Source organism: Erythrolamprus reginae, chromosome 1 (genome assembly GCF_031021105.1).
Source record: "Erythrolamprus reginae isolate rEryReg1 chromosome 1, rEryReg1.hap1, whole genome shotgun sequence".
NCBI classification, from domain to species: domain Eukaryota; kingdom Metazoa; phylum Chordata; class Lepidosauria; order Squamata; family Dipsadidae; genus Erythrolamprus; species Erythrolamprus reginae.
In genome coordinates this window covers 63,740,837-63,758,235 of record NC_091950.1, presented here as the reverse complement: position 1 = coordinate 63,758,235, position 17,399 = coordinate 63,740,837, and the positions used below count along the sequence as shown (strand labels likewise).

At 39.7% G+C, this 17,399-nt stretch overlaps 1 protein-coding gene across 1 annotated transcript in view; it reads right to left on the bottom strand.

The window, feature by feature from the left end:
- Positions 1–17,399, bottom strand: part of CEP128 (centrosomal protein 128) — a 199,143-nt gene that overhangs the window by 101,864 nt on the left and 79,880 nt on the right. Inside the window, exons 16-18 of the mRNA XM_070753955.1 lie at positions 13,997–14,173; positions 10,172–10,231; positions 1,723–1,915 (exon numbers count right to left, since the gene is read on the bottom strand). Of these exons, the coding sequence (XP_070610056.1) occupies positions 1,723–1,915; positions 10,172–10,231; positions 13,997–14,173 (430 nt within the window). The remainder of the gene's footprint in view (positions 1–1,722; positions 1,916–10,171; positions 10,232–13,996; positions 14,174–17,399) is intronic.

Here is a 17,399-nt window from a genome sequence, read left to right as displayed (position 1 = left end):
GCGATCCAACTCCATTAGAGGAAGCAAGGGAAAGCACTGAGACAAGAGTTGGTAAAATGCTGTAAGAGAGACTGAGATTGACAGATCGATAGCAGTGGAAAAATAAGCAAGAAAAACTGTACTGTCATGAAATGGTTGAGTGAAAAAGATCGTGGAAAGAGCGGGGAATGTGTTGACAAACCTGAGGGTTATAGAGAATTAGTGGAATGGGTGGAAACCAATGAGTACAAGATTGCCATTACATAAACATCAGAATCTGCTGTACTCCACGAGAGAGAAGCCGAGTTGGATTAAACATTCAAGATCAACAGAAAAGGGTGAGAAGGCTTTGGAAGGTGTAGAGGGTGAGAGGAAGTCATTTGGACTGGTGAGAATGAGACGAGGGTGATTACTACCCCAACCACCTTAAACTTTGTAAATAAAGTGCTGGAATGCACAGAATTGACAAAAATGGTACTTCAAGATAGAGATGAATCAGATTTGGGAAAGATGGTACAACTGGTTAAAGCAAAATAAATACTCAAACAATGGAAAAGAAACCTGAAACAAATCCTCTTCCCATCGACAGAAACAAAACCAAAGTTTAAATAAATAAAAAGTAAACAAAAGACCACCACGGAAGTTATTGATCAAAATAAAATAAAAAAGATAAAGTCAAATATCAATAATTGGATCAAATTGACTGATTAAAGCACAAAACCAAATAAAATCAAGATACACAAAAAAACCGGTAAACCTACAGAAAAACCTACTATAGAAACCATAACATTAGATTGCTAAACTACGAAAGTCAATAGAACAGTTGACATTTATGTGCTCTATGTAAAAGATCAATTATATTTACCTAGAACCAGAAATAAGAGTGAATAACCTACAAATAGAATGTTAAATCAAATCGTAAAATTTAATAAGGTACAAAAGTAAAATGGTATAAGCGCAATATTTAAGTATGTATTATATATTTATAGGTAGGTCTATATGTATGTTTGCTATTATTTCCTTTTTATTATTATTGTTTTATATTGTTCTATTTCTTTTTTAATTTATATATTTAATAAAGACAATTTTAAAAAACCTCTTAATTGACAAGCTAAATGCTTACTCAGACTTGAGGCACAGGTCATCATCTGAGAAATTTTAATCCCTGCTGCACAGAACCTCAGAACATTATATCTTATAGCAGGTTTAGTGTCTGCAAGAGGCAGGGAGGTACGAAATTGTCCCGTGCAACCCGAGTATTTATATGGAATATTGATGAGATGAGGCTAGTTCAGATATCTTTGTTGTACAGACACTGGAGGAGCACATGCTCTGTTGTTTCTGTATGTGCAGAGTCAGAGACATTGTCTCTCCAGGTAAGGAATTTTCCTATATCAGCCTTCAAGGGCAGACAAGGGGAGGGCATGACACAAAAGCTCTCCAGTGACTAGGTTACTTCGAGGTTGGTTAAGTATGTCATGGAGAAGCAGATTACATGTCAAATTCATAGACAATACTAGTTCCTCTTCAGCTCAAATAACTCTTACATGATGTAAAGAAAGCAACGGGGGACTACCATTTCTAACAGAAACCTCAACTTTAAACTAATTCAACATTTTAACTATTTTACTATAAAGAGCAAGAGAACAGAGGGAGGGAGAGCTTACTAGTCAAATCAGCGGTATGGCTGACATGGGAAATTCAAAAGTTTTGCTGTTAATTAACATTATTTTATAAACTCACGTTGCTTTTCTTGATAAGCTTCTTCTAGTAGTTGTTCCTGCTTTTCTAATTGACCCATGAGGTTTTGGTGCTCAACCTCCTTGCTCAAGCTCATCTGCTTTAATTGCTCTCGATTCTGTAGCAGTTGATGACGAAGCTTCTTTTCCTTGGTCATTCTCTCCTTCACTTCTTCACAAAGCCACCTAAGTTTAGCCTAGAAGAAAACGTATTCCTATTAAATATACTGGAAGAGAACTTTACCATTCGTCAGATGCAGTTCTTTCATGTACATCTACCAAATTTGAAATAAAATAAGGATCCTGTAACCCAAACCAAAGACTCTTTCAAAATCTTTATTTGTGAAGATTTCAGTCAAATACATATGGAAGGTAGATAACATCAATAACCATAAATATAGCATGCCTGACAGTTGGGTGCTACCATAGTTTTCAGCTCAATTAACTCAATCAGCTCAATAATGGTGGTTTCTTGAGCGATTAAGGGTCTTGGCATAGCTCAAGGATACAACAGTAGAGATGTCAAAGGACTGTTGTGACTGGTTTACAACTAAGTCCAGAAAACAATCAGCCAAAAAAAAACAACCCACCCTTTCATATATGTAAGATTTTATTAATGTAGTCTTACAATAAAGTAGAATTAGTTCATTTTGTTCTACTTCCTGTCTCGTCTACATGGGAAGGCTGGTAATAATTTTGCAAATCTGAAAGAGACAAGCTTTCTGCCAGTATTTTTTAACTGCTTGATCCTTTACAGCAGGTCCCTTCCTAACTTTCTTTCTATGACCATTAAGCCTCTCTTGTCTGATTGTTTCCTAAGCAGCAACTCTCCCCAAGGTCACCCACACATTCCATTACAACCAGATAACCAATGCATCTCAAAATATTGAATTCATAATGTAATTTGCCAATGACTATGACAATAGCAAAATGAGAACACAAATATTCTTTCCCTAAGTTACTACAAGTAGCTAAGAAAAAGTGTTTACTTTTCAAAGGAATAAAATTGACATATGGTCCTCATCACAGCCGTTCCAAATGTTTCTAATAATAAAAGTCCCACAAATATTTCAATGTGCTTAAGTAATCTCAGCTGTTCAAATCATATCCTACAATCATTAGTTTCAGAAATAGGGCATCTGCCCTGCACTTCCTGTGGGAATTTAAAATCCCACACATTTCTTCAGTTCTTAAATTGGGAGCCTAGAAAATAGGGCCAATTTATATAGTACCCTTAATAACAGGGCAGGATTGTATCACTTCCACATTTAACTTAAAAATGACATGTTTGCACAGTCTCTCGTGTGCAAAACCTCTGGCCCATACTTAGCCCATAAGGAGAAGACTTGCTTAATTTTCTTTTCTACTTGTTTTAAATCAACGTTTTGTATAAAATGTACAAATCACTTCTATTTATCCATTTACAAATTGGAAAAGGAAACCAGATAAATGGGACAGATCACATACATTTTTAATTTCTTCACTTTGAAATGTAAGCACTGTAAAATGTGTACTGCATAAACGATGCAACACACTTCATGATTTTTCATGCCATGATACTTGTGACTTTTTTCTATTTATCATTATTATATTCCTCACATGGACACATTATAAACCATGCAAATATCTGAGGGCTAGAGCATTTTAATGGAGTCATATTCAAAAGTATTTTTCTTAACCTGCCCTTCCTCCAAACCAGCCGCTGCTCCATACTTTGAATTAATGGCTCCCTTCCAAATCTCCTTGAAATTCCAAGAGGATAAAGAGGGTTCCTTTAGGAAAGGTCGCTCTTAGAAATTTTACTGTGTGTACAAAGTTTATTGCTCCAGCCCTCTAAAAGTAGGCACTGTATTTAATCTCTTCACAGAGTTCAATTGCAAAGACAGGAACCCAGGCAGTGAAAGAGTTGATGGATAAAGCAGTATTTCTTAACAAAACAATTATTAAGTCAATTTGTTTTTCAGGTGCAAAATACAGTTTTTCAAAGGCGCTTTTATTTCATGACTAACCTACTAATAACTAAAGAGGACAAAACTGGCAGATTTATGAATCAATTACCACATACACTTCTTGATACTTAGTGCCTGGAGTTTCAGCATGAACAATCTGAATAGTGAGTCTGTTTCCCCTATTGCCCTTGTCCTCCAGTTCAAACTCTTATCTCCACTATTTATGGTGATATTCATTCTTGGTCCATGGGCATTACAAACAAACCCATCAATAACTTCAGGCAATCTTGAGAGCAAACAAATGCAATTTCACCCAAGTCAGTTGGTCAACAGTTCTCCTTTCATTGTGACCCTAATATACTATGAAAACAAGCCTTGTCTCATGAAATAGAAAAAAGCATTTCCAATTGAGAGAAGTTTAACATTATTAAAAGATACAAGATAAAGTTGCTTACAAAGTCACTGAACTAAAAAAAAATAATGGTTAGATTTTAACAGGCAATGTCTTGATCTAATAAGCTAAAAAAAAAACCTGAACAGTATAGGAAAAGGGAGTCAAATTTCAAATGTCTCATAAAAGTTTTTAGAAATATGTGAATTCAAGACAATTAAAACTACATTTGAAAATGAGGAATGAAAGGGACAGTGCCCTTGCATTACACATTTAGAATATAATTGAAAAGTGCTATCAGCATATACAATTTATCATCACAGAATTTTCTTTTGGAATGAACAGCTAGCTGCATTACAGCATTACAATTACCTTCCCAGTTATCTGGAATTACCCAATTATCTGGGAACAGTTTCATTCTGCTAGACCAGAAGAAGTGCACAGGGACCTCCAAAATATAACCCCAGAATCTGTACACTACAGTGGTACCTCAAGATACGAACCCCTCGTCTTACGAACAACTCGTGATACGAACCCGGGGTTCAGAAAAATTTTGCCTCTTCTTACGAACTTTTTTCGAGTTACGAACCGGCGTTCGGAGACTGCTGGGAAGCCGCGCTGCTGTTTTAAAAGGTAACAGCCGGGCGGCGGGGCTTCCCAGAAGCCTCCCGAACGCCGGTTCGTAACTCGAACAAAGTTCGTAAGAAGAGGCAAAATTTTGCTGAACCCCGGGTTCGGTTCGGGAGGTAGCTGGGAAGCCCCCCAGGCCGGCTGCGACCTTTTAAAACATCCGCGCCGCTTCGCAGCTGTCTCCCGAAGCCGAACGCAGAAGTTCAGCTTTAGCGTTCGGCTTCAGGAGACAGCTGCAAAGCGGCGCGGGTGTTTTAAAAGGTCGCAGCCGGCCTGGGGGGCTTGCCAGCACCCTCCCGAACCCCGAACTTTTGCCGAACTTCCGGGTTCGGGGTTCGGGGGGGTGCTGGGAAGCCCCCCAGGCCGGCTGCGACCTTTTAAAACACCCGCGCCGCTTCGCAGCTGTCTCCCAAAGCCGAACGCGGAAGTTCGGATTTAGCGTTCGGCTTCAGGAGACAGCTGGGAAGCAGCGCGGTTGTTTTAAAAGGTCGCAGCCGGCCTGGGGGGCTTGCCAGCACCCCCCCGAACCCCGAACTTTTGCCGAACTTCCGGGTTCAGGGTTGTGCTGGGAAGCCCCCCAGGCCGGCTGCGACCTTTTAAAACACCCGTGCCGCTTCGCAGCTGTCTCCCAAAGCCGAACGCGGAAGTTCAGCTTTAGCGTTCGGCTTCAGGAGACAGCTGCAAAGCAGCGCGGGTGTTTTAAAAGGTCGCAGCCGGCCTGGGGGGCTTGCCAGCACCCTCCCGAACCCCGAACTTTTGCCGAACTTCCGGGTTTGGGGTTCGGGGGGTGCTGGGAAGCCCCCCAGGCCGGCTACGACCTTTTAAAACACCCGCGCCGCTTCGCAGCTGTCTCCCAAAGCCGAACGCGGAAGTTCGGATTTAGCGTTCGGCTTCAGGAGACAGCTGGGAAGCAGCGCGGGTGTTTTAAAAGGTCGCAGCCGGCCTGGGGGGCTTGCCAGCACCCCCCCGAACCCCGAACTTTTGCCGAACTTCCGGGTTCGGGGTTGTGCTGAGAAGCCCCCTAGGCCGGCTGCGACCTTTTAAAACACCCGCGCCGCTTCGCAGCTGTCTCCTGAAGCCGAACGCGGAAGTTCGGCTTTAGCGTTCGGCTTCAGGAGACAGCTGGGAAGCGGCGTGGGTTCGGGGGGGTGCTGGGAAGCCCCCCAGGCCGGCTGTCACCTTTTCAAACAGCCGCGCGGCTTCCCAGCAGTCGCCGAAAGCCGTTTTTTTGCGGGGGTTTTTTGGTTGCACGGATTAATTGACTTTACATTGTTTCCTATGGGAAACAATGTTTCGTCTTACGAACCTTTCGTCTTACGAACCTCCTCCTTGCACCAATTAAGTTCGTATCATGAGGTATTACTGTATATGCATAGAATGGAATGGAATGGAACGGAACAGAACAGAACAGAATTCTTTATTGGCCAACTGTGATTGGACATACAAGGAGTTTGTCAGGGTATATAAAAGAAAAGATACATTTGTCAAGAATCATGGGATACAACACAATGATTGTCATAGGATACAAATAAGCAATTAGGAAACAATCAATATTAATATAAATTGTAAGGATGCAAGCAACAAGTTACAGTCATACAGTCATAAGCAGGAGGAGATGGGTGATAGGAACAATGAGAAGACTAATAGTAATAGTAATGCAGGCTTAGTGAATATTTTGACAGTGTTGAGGGAATTATTTGTTTAGCAAAGTGATGCAATTCGGGGAAAAACTGATTTTGTGTCTAGTTGACTTGGTGTTCAGTGCTCTATAGCAATGTTTCCCAACCTTTTTTGAGCCGCGGCACTTTATTCATATTTTCAAAATCCTGGGGAACATTGAACGGGGTGGGTGGGGGTGGGGCGCGGGGGGGCTAAAGAAAAGTTTGGACAAAAAAAAATCTCTTCCTCCATTTCACTCTATTTCTCCCTCCCTCTTTCTCTCTCTTCCTTCCTTCCCTTCTTTCTCTCTCTCCATCCCTCTTTATTTATTTCTTCCTCTCTTTTTTGCTCTCTTTCTCTCTCCCTCCTTCCCTCCCTCTATGTCTTTCTCTCTCCCTTGCTCTCTCTCTGCCTCTCTTGCTATCTCTCTTTCATTCTCTCTCTTTCTCTCTCTTTCTGTCTCGCTTGCTATGTCTCTTTCTCTCTCTCTCTCTCTCTGTCTCTCTCTCTGTCTCTCTCTCTGTCTCTCTTGCTATCTCTTTCTCTCTCTCTTTCTCTGTCTCTCTTGCTCTTTCTTTCTCTCTCTCTCTGTCTCTTTCTCTCTCTTTCTCTCTCTCTTTCTCTCTCTTTCTCTGTCTCTCTTGCTATCTCTCTTTCTTTCTCGCTCTCTCTCTTTCTCTCTCTTTCTCTGTCTCTCTCTGTGTCTCTCTTGCTATCTCTTTCTCTCTCTCTCTTGCTATCTCTTTCTCTCTCTCTCTCTCTTGCTATCTCTTTCTTTCTTTTTCTCTCTCTCTCTTGCTATGTCTCTCTTTCTCTCTTTCTCTGTCTCCCTCCCTCTTTCCTTTCTATCTCTCCCTCCCTCTTTCCTTTATATCTCTTCCTCCCTCTTTCCTCCCTCCCTCTTTCCTTTCTATCTCTTTTCTTTCTATCTCTGCCTCCCTCTTTCCTCCCTCCCTCTTTCCTTTCTATCTCTCCCTCCCTCTTTCCTTTCTATCTTTCTCTCCGTCCCTCAGCGGCGGCAAAGAAGGAAGGCAGGCTGCAGAGGGCACCAAGGACAAGAGCGCTTGCTTGCTCCCTCACCCTCTGACTTCCCTCCCTCGCTGCTGAAGGGACGAGCGTGGGCACGAGCGCGCGCACGGGCCCGCTGCAAGAAGGATTTTTTTGCTTTTTCCCCCCTTCCCCCGCCTCACCGGAGAGAGAGAGAGAGAAAGAGCAGCGCCCTGTCGGTTCCGAGCGCAGCCAGGGAAAGCGGCCTCGAGCCAAGTGCAAACTACGGGATGCAGCAAATGACTCCTTGCCAAACAAAAAAGGGTGGGGGTGGCGAAGGCAAAGCCTGGGAGGCGGGGAAGGGAAGAGCGGGAGACCCCCAGACAGAACGGCTGAGGGGAAGGAAAGACGGAAGGAGGGAGAGATTGAGAAGCGAAGCCAGGGAGGGCTGAGAGAAAAGGAGAGCGGCCCGCGAGAGAGAGGGGCGGGGCGGGCATTCCCGAAACGGACAGAGAAAGCCCTCTCTCGCAGCGAAAGCGCTCCCAGCCAGGGGGCTGCGAGAGGGCTTTCTCCGTCCGTTTCGGGAAAGCCCACTCCACCCCTCTCGCAGCCCCCTGGCTGGGAGCGCTTTCGTCCTGAGGAACTGAAGCCGCAGCCGCAGCTGCCGCGAGAGAAGTCGCGCCCCAAGGCAGGGGGCGGCGGAGGAGGAGAGGGGGCAGATCGGGCGGGGAGCTTCACAGCACACCTGACCGTGTCTCGTGGCACACTAGTGTGCCGCGGCACACCGGTTGGGAAACGCTGCTCTATAGTACTCAGGTAACTCTATAGTATACAGGTTCTCAATGGAAGGCAGGTTGGCAGTAATTGTTTTTTCTGAAGTTCTGAAGTCTGTGTCTGCCTTGTTGGGTTGCAGAACTGAAGCAGACAGTTATAGAGGTGAGGATGACAGACTCAGTAATTCCTCTGTAGAACTGTATGAGCAGCTCCTTGGGCAGTTTGAGCTTTCTGAGTTGGCGCAGAAAGAACATTCTTTGTTGTGCTTTTTTTGATGGTGTTTTTGATGTTAGCTGATCCTTTTAGGTCTTCAGATATGATAGAACCTAGAAATTTACAGCCCTGAGTGGGCATAAGTCAGCATATTGGCCCCAACAATCTGGGTCTTCATTTTACCGACCTCAGGAGGATGGAAGGCTGAGCCAACCTTGAGATGGGCAGAACCAAACTCATGGAGTGAGTAGTGAGTTACTCCGCTGCAATACTGCATTTTAATCACTTTGTTGTCACAGCTAGGTTTGGGTTACACTTAGGGACTTGGCAGTGGGCAGCATAGTTTGTGCTGGTTCACCTCCTTCCTTGACCCCAATCAGTGTGGATATGAAGTGAGATGTTTTGCCCTTTGCTTTGGGGGATGTCTCAGGGCTCAGGGTTATCTCAGCTTCTTTTTAACATCTACATTATACCACTAGGCAAAACCATCTGTCCTCATGGGATGAAATATCACCAATATGATGATAATACACAGTCTTTCTCTCCCAGGTATAGTGAATAATGCAGTGGATATCCTTTTGGGGTGCCTGAAGTCTATGGGGGCTTAGAGGGAACAAAAAGAAAACTCTGATAAAATGGAATAGAATGTGGGTGACCTCAAATTCTTGTATCTAGGAAATTATCATCTCTGGTCTTGGATGGGGCTGCATTATACCAAAGAGACTCAATGGGTAATCCTCCTGGACTCATACTCCTCCTCAAACAGCAGATAGAAGCCATGGCTAGAAGGGCTTTTGATTAGCTTTGTATTGTGCACCAGTTACTCTTTTGCTTGGATTTGGGAGCCTGTCCCCTTGGTGGCTTGGAGGCTGTCCACTTGGGCCACTCATGCCTTGGTCATCTCCTTTTTGAACTACTGAGGACTACCCTCGAAAAGTAACCAGAAGCTTCAGCTGGTACAAAATTCAGCTATTTGGGTAATTTTAGATGTCCAAATTAAGGTATATTTAACATCTCTGCTTCTGCTGCATTGGCTGTGAGTTTGCTTCTGGGTACAATTCAAGATGCCATTTGTAGCCTATAAAGCCCTACCTGACATGGGACTAGGCTACCTATGGAACAGTCTTTGTTCTGTGCCATCAGTTCATCCCATCAGGTCAGGCAGGGGAGCTCCATGAGTTAAAATATCTCACTGGTGGGGTCTAGAAAGAGAGCCTTCTCTATTGTTGAACCTCTCTATAAAATATTCTTCCCCCAGTAGCGAGGCCCAGTAGTGAGGCATTCTCCGGGCCTTCTGAAAAAGAGTTAAAAAGATGGCTCTGCAGCTTCAGGTGGGGAGCCCACAGCCATGAAGTTGGTTAGTCTCCTGAAAGCCCAGTTTTTGCGTTTTAACTAATTTAATTCCTTGCCTCTTAAAATTTTTAACTTTTATACATACTTCTGTAATATTATAACATTTTATTGCATAATGAATAATTTATAAAAAACAAACAAACAAATTCTGCAATGTTACAAACTGCATCCACAAAATATAGTGGATCTGCATAGTTTAAAAATACAGATGCAGATATAATACTATACATTAGTCAGCTTCAAAAATGGAAAAGCAAACCACCACTTACTGGAGAAACCTTGTAATGTGCTCCTACTTTTCTACAAAGTTAAAGACCTGGAAGATTTATATAAATATAGAATATCTATACGGAAGGGCCAAATCTTTAAATAAATGAAAGTATTACTGGGATATAGCTGAACACAATATGAGAAACAAGAACAATACATTTAATTCCTAAGGAATTAATTCACAATAGCTAAAGTAGCTAAATTTTAATTTTAATATCTGTACTTACTTTTGTCTCTGCTAACCAGCGATGAGGATCATTCGGCATCCCGGATATAAGTGATGTTGCCTAAATTAAAAATGAAAATGAAAAAAAAAATGTACACACATTATATACAAGCCAGTTGTATTACTTAGGTATCCACATTTTAGTATAAACATTTTATACTTTACATTGGGAGCTGCATAATATATTCTACAGTTTATATTTTTAACACAAGAGTAGACATATTTTGGAGGAATATTTGAAACACTAAAACATTCTAATGTAACAATATCCAGTTTTAATTCCATCTCTAAAGATACGACAATACCACTACGGGATGAGAACTGTGCATTTTCAGAAAGCGCTAAGGAACTAAACAAGCCTAATTTGACTTAAGTGACAACAGATCAAACAGATTCCTAACCAACTTAGCCGATAATTTTGTGATCCAAAAGGTAGAGGAGGGAACTAGAGGAAAAACTATATTGGACTTAATTCTTACTAATAAGAGAAGTGCTAGAATTGAAGTTGCCAGTACGTTGGGTGAGAGTCACCATGTCATACTGGAATTCAATATAATGCAAACACAAGTAATAGAATATAATCCAACCAGTGTCTTAAACTTTAAGAGTTGATTTTAAAAATTCAGAGAGCCTAAGCAAAATTTCATGGTTAAAAATCCTAAAGGGGAAAAATATGATCATAAAAGAAGATGACACTAAGCTGGCAGAAATAGCTCAAACTGTCCAAGGAGCTGCTGATACAGTTCTACAGAGGAATAATTGAGTCTGAAATCTGCATCTCTATAACTGTCTGGTTTGGTTCTGAAACCCAACTACACCAACACAGACTTCAGAGGATAATCAGAACTGCAGAAAAAACAGTTGCTGCCAAACTGCCTTCCATTGAGGACCTGTATAGTGTATGAGTCAAAAAGAGGGCTGTGAAAATATTTACTGACCCCTCGCATCCTAGACATAAACTGTTTCAACTCCTATCCTCAAAACATCGCTACAGAGCACTGCACATCAAGACAACTAGACACAAGAACAGTTTTTTTCCTGAACGCTATCACTCTGCTAAACAAATAATTCCCTCAACACTGTCAAACTATTTACCAAGTTTGAACTGCTATTACTACTAGTTTTTTCTCATTGTTCCTATCACCCATTTCCTCCCACATATGACTGTATGACTGTAACTTGTTGCTTATATCCTTAAGATTTCTATTAATATTGATTGTTTCCTCATTGCTTATTTGACCCCTATGACAATCATTAAGTGTTGTACCTCATGTTCTTGACAAATGTATCTTTTTCTTTTATGTACACTGAGAGCATATGCACCAAAGATAAATTCCTTGTGTGTCCAATCACACTTGGCCAATAAAAAATTCTATTCTATTCTATTCTATTCTATTCTATTCTATTGCCAACACCCCAGAAGACAAGCTCAAGATGCAAAAAGATCTTGACAGTGAGCCCTATCCAACAAAGTGAATTTTAAGGTAGAGAAAAACAAGGTTTTACACCTGGGCAGAAAAACCCAAAGATACAAGTACGGATTAGGCAAAACCTGGCTCAAAAACAGTAATTGTGGGGGACCTTGGAATCCTAGTGGACAATTTTACAGTGTGAGGCAACAGCCAAAAAAGCTAATGCAATCCTTGGTTGTTGTATAAACAGGTATAGAATTAAAATCACATGAAGTATTAGTACTGCTTTATAAAGCCTTAGTAAGAGCAGACCAAGAATCCAGTTTTGGTCAGCACATTGCAAATATAAGATCCTGGAAAAATTGCAAAGAAGAGTGAACTAAGATTATTAAAGGTCTGGAGATTAAAATATGGGAAGAATGATTGCAGGATTTGGGTTTGACTGGTTTTTTAAATTTGACCTCTATGCCGTCCAATCCCGAAGGACTCATGGTGGAGGTTTAGTCAAAGGATTGGGGGGAGAGGGATGATAACAATATTTCAGTATTTGAGAGGCTGCCACAAAGAGCGGGGGAAGGGGGGGCGGTGGCAATTTATTTTCCAAAGCACCAGAGGGCAGAATAAGAAACAATGGATGGAACCTAATCAATGAGAGAAGAAACCTGGAATTGTCCTAACAGGGAGAACAATTAACCAGTGGAACAGCTTGCCTTCAGACATTGTGGGTACTTCATCACTGGAGATTTGTAAGTAGAGACTGGACAGTTATTTAACCAAGGTCCCTTCTAGCTATATTCTAATTCTGATTCTTTTTAACCATTTCAAAAGTAAATTGTTCATAATATAAGGAGATATTTTTAACTTATTTCTGAATTATTAGAGAAAAATTTAATAGCACTGAAAAAATTGTTAAAATAATTTTTCCCATTATTTTTCTATGTATTAAGAACTATCATTTTGAGAAGCTATAAATACACATTTAGATAAAACCAGCAGAACAAAATATAAAAAAGAAATTAAAATATAATCTTCATGATTTAATGTCCCAGATTAGAAACCCTGGCACAGGTTATACAAAAAAAATCCATAATGGATCCATGCATGGTAAATAATAATAATTTTTTCTCTCAGGCTAAAATGATCATGCTTGCAACTGGAGAGGTCACATAACATACCAGGACAAATAGTGTGTCATTTGTTCCAAAGTCACCCAATTATTAAAACAGGTTCTAGCAATCTTAGACAATAGTATATAAATAGCAAATTGAACGTACAGTGGTACCTCTACTTATGAACCTAATTCATTCTGTGGCCAGGTTCCTAAATAGAAAAGTTTGTAAGAAGAAGCAATTTTTCCCATAGGAATTAATGTAAAAGCAAATTGGGGATTGTGCGATTGGGGAAACCACAGAGAGGGTAGAGGCCCTGTTTCCTCCCAGGAGAGGTCCCACGGAGGCTTCTCCCCTCCTTTTCCGGCCCTGTTTCCTCCCAGGAGATTCCTAGAGAGGCCCCACGGAGGCTTCTCCCTGCCTTTTCTGGTTACAGATTTGAAGGCTTGGGTTTGTAAGTGGAAAATGGTTCTTGAGAAGAGGCAAAAATATCCTGAACACCTGGTTCTGATCTGGAAAGGTTCGTAAGTAGAGGCTTTCTTAGGTAGAGGTACCACTGTATAAAGATAAAATTTATTCTGGATTATTTACTGGAGATAAATACAGAAAAATAGATGATTGGAAAAATGATCTTATTAACTATTTCTTGAAATTCTAACTGCTAATTGATAAAAATATCATTTGTAGAGTGAGACAATCATGGAATAGCTAAGATGTTCTTTTAAAATCAGACTACTTGCTATGTCTGGCCTTCACACTAGTCTTAGAGCATGCCAAAAGCAGATTAACAGTGAATTATAGAAATAGAAACACTATTTCTTAAAACCATGGAATAATCTTAAGTGTAGTATTCACTTTGTTGTTAGAGGGAAAGTCTGCATTAGTAATAATAAGCACCCAATTATATTTAAAATAACTTCCATATGTATCTATGTAGATTGGATCTTCTTTCAGGTCCTTAGTAAAGAAGGCATTTATAATGCTGGCACTACAGTTACAGAATATTGTCCCCAGAGAATCTAACCTGGTCAGTGAAAGCTGAAGATATTTTTCTTTTCTGGCTTTGTTACTTACTCAATTATAAATATAAATTTAATGCTTCTTCACTAACTGCTATCATCTCTATTGAAATTACCTTGCTTCAGTTTTAAGTTGTTGTACGATCATTCCATGTCATACTTTACTGGTCTCACATTTTATGTCCTCATTTTTGTTTTAGGACCCATTTGGAGCACTTGGTTATATAGAAATAGTAATAAAATTCCATGCATAAATAAATTAAAAGAACAACTGAGAGATAATTACTGTCATTTTTTCCAGAGAATCTCTTGAAAAGACTTGACAAGCTGCATCAACTTCACTTCCTATCATAAAGTAAATGGATTCATGTTCAGTTTTCAGACTTAGTAGTTGATCATGAAGTTGAAGCCTTTCTTCATCCAAAATCCTTAGATGATCATCTTCATTATTTATTATTTTATTCTAAAGCAAACAGTAACAAAGTAGAAACAATAAATTTATTAATCATGTATTTACAATTAAGTGCAACACAGTCACAAATAAAATACTCGAGCTGCCTAGAGTAGCCCCATGGAAAAATAGGCGGCAAATAAATTTAACAAATAAATAATAAGCAACTTTTAGTTGTCTGGTGCTGCCCCTTTTGTAGGATTTTTCATTATCAATTAGGTTTTGTTATTATGTGGTTTCACTGGAACATTTGTAAAAATTATCATGTGCCAATAATGAAAAATTGATGGGAACAGAGAGTTGAAAAAGTAGATGAAAATGAGCAAGTTAAAATATTGCGGGATTTCCAAATGCAAACTGATAAAAATCTTGGCTCATAACAGACGAGATTTAACTATGGTTGAAAAGAAAAATATATAGGTAAATGATATGATAATTCCAGGAGAAAATAGATAATACAAGAAGTTGGAAAAAAATATGAAGATCTGAAAAACTAAACAAATGAATCATTATGGCATAAACCAGCTGTGGTGATCCCAGAGATTATTGGCAAATCGGATACCATATATCAAAAAAACTTGGACAACATTAGAAAATCTGCACGTTGACAAAATTTCATCTGTCAATTGCAAAAATCCACACTGCTTGGATCCACACATCCTAGGATTTTAGGAAGAACTCAATGTAATATAAATGAAGGCCAACACCTGTTAATGAATTGACAGGTGTGATTTTACATTTTTTTTCCCTACAATAATAAGCCAACCTCCTTCAAACAGTTGTTTGTGTGTGTTTGTGTTTGTGTTTGTGTTTGTGTGTGTGTGTGTGTGTAAGATAACTTTATGGAGGTGAGGACATTATGAAAAATGTTGTTACATGTTTCATACAAAAAGTAATATAGTATTTTCAGTTCTGGACTGGGCTTGGAAGATCATGGTTCAGTTCCCCGCCTGACCTGGAACAGTCTAATTTTCGATTAATCACATTATCTGGAGGCGTCTGTAATATGGTAATATGGTAAATGATTTAGCTTTACTAGATAAATGGTCAAAGCAATGGAAACTGCAGTTTAATGTTTCCAAATGTAAAATAATGCACTTGGGGAAAAGGAATCCTCAATCTGAGTATTGTATTGGCAGTTCTGTTTTAGCAAATACTTCAGAAGAAAAGGATTTAGGGGTAGTGATTTCTGACAGTCTCAAAATGGGTGAACAGTGCAGTCAGGCAGTAGGGAAAGCAAGTAGGATGCTTGGCTGCATAGCTGGAGGTATAACAAGCAGGAAGAGGCAGATTATGATCCCGCTATATAGAATGCTGGTGAGACCACATTTGGAATACTGTGTTCAGTTCTGGAGACCTCACCTACAAAAAGATATTGACAAAATTGAACGGGTCCAAAGACGGGCTACAAGAATGGTGGAAGGTCTTAAGCATAAAATGTATCAGGAAAGACTTAATGAACTCAATCTGTATAGTCTGGAGGACAGAACGAAAAGGGGGGACATGATCGAAACATTTAAATATATTAAAGGGTTAAATAAGGTCCAGGAGGGAAGTGTTTTTAATAGGAAAGTGAACACAAGAACAAGGGGACACAATCTGAAGTTAGTTGGGGGAAAGATCAAAAGCAACATGAGAAAATATTATTTTACTGAAATAGTAATAGATCCTTGGAACAAACTTCCAGCAGACGTGGTAGATAAATCCACAGTAACTGAATTTAAACATGCCTGGGATAAACATATATCCATTGTAAGATAAAATACAGAAAAGGTCTTTTTCTGCCGTCAGACTTCTATGTTTCTATGTTTCTATCTATCCAAAAACTATCTCACAAGATTGCAAGCACAGACACTGTGTTAAACCCCTCTGAGATTTTAATGTGAATGCAAAAAACAACCCCACCCCATTCCAAAATTAGATTAGTACAGCAAAAGAAATATCCTGATCTACTTACTGCAATCTATCTGTCTGTTCAATTATAGGGGGCATATCCAGGTTTCTAAGAGCTTCAGTGCCAGACAGTTCTAACTCTTGTTACTCTCATCATGGAGATTAAGCAGCAATAGTAGCAGCTCAACTGATAGCAGTTAGAAAGTTCCTGACAGGTATTTTCATTTGGGACATGACAAAGATAAGAAAATTAAATACACTTTGTCTTTTTTAAGTATATAGTGGAGAAGGGAGAAGCAGGAGGGAGAAAGGAGCAATATAGAAGAAACAATAACAAGATAATGGTTGATGGTTTCTTTGTAGTTTGGACACACTGTCACTTCTTATTTACCGTATATATCAACTGCCTCTGCAGTGTGTGGTGGAGAATGGCTGGAATAGACTAAAGAATGATTCTTTCTCTCATATTTATCACATGGAAATTATCAAAGGTCCAATAAAATAACACTTTCTTTTATAGTCTAACTCCAAATATGTGCATGTACAGTATATGTGAATGTGTGTGTAAAGGTGCTTATTATTTTTCCAAATATTTTGGAAAACTAAAGTGTAACCTAACAAACATATAATAAATGAAAGATTGTGTACAACATTTTAAGCAAAATTGGCACATTAACTACTTCATCTTTTGCACAATGCAGTCAGATGATACATTTAACTTCATTGCTTTCCACATGACTAATAGCAATTCCTGAACTAAAATTCCTCAAAGTTTCAATAGTAGAAAGCTGTTGTTTTATCAGTACTAGAAACATTATTGGCATAGGTTGTTGAAAACCACTTTACAAGTCTGCAGAAAATCTACAATACTAATTACAGAAACTTATTATAAGCCCGTCATTGCAGTTACAATTTCCACACTTGGATGTAAATTATTTTCAAAATCACTTTTCAAATAAGAAATTCAAGGGGAAAAATGATGCTACTGAAAATATCTCTATATAATGTAGAATCATTCTGAGTTGATTGGCAAATCAAACAAACAGCCAGTAGTGCATGCTTGTGCATCTAAGCAAGACAGGTTTGCAGTAAAGCATTTATTTAGCTACCTATGGCAGATAGATCCAATGCCATTGCAGATCTAGAAGCCACTACCCTCCACTGTGCTTTTTCCAGCTGGGAAACAACAACACGTCATTACTTTTTCTATAACTTATATGAATTATTTAATAGGACAGGTTTCCTTCCCTGAGCAGCAGCATCCCAGGAAGTGAGTGGAAATATATAGGATGGAGGACTGCTAGAGCAATATTGTAGCTATAACGAACTCTAAATCCTCCTTAAG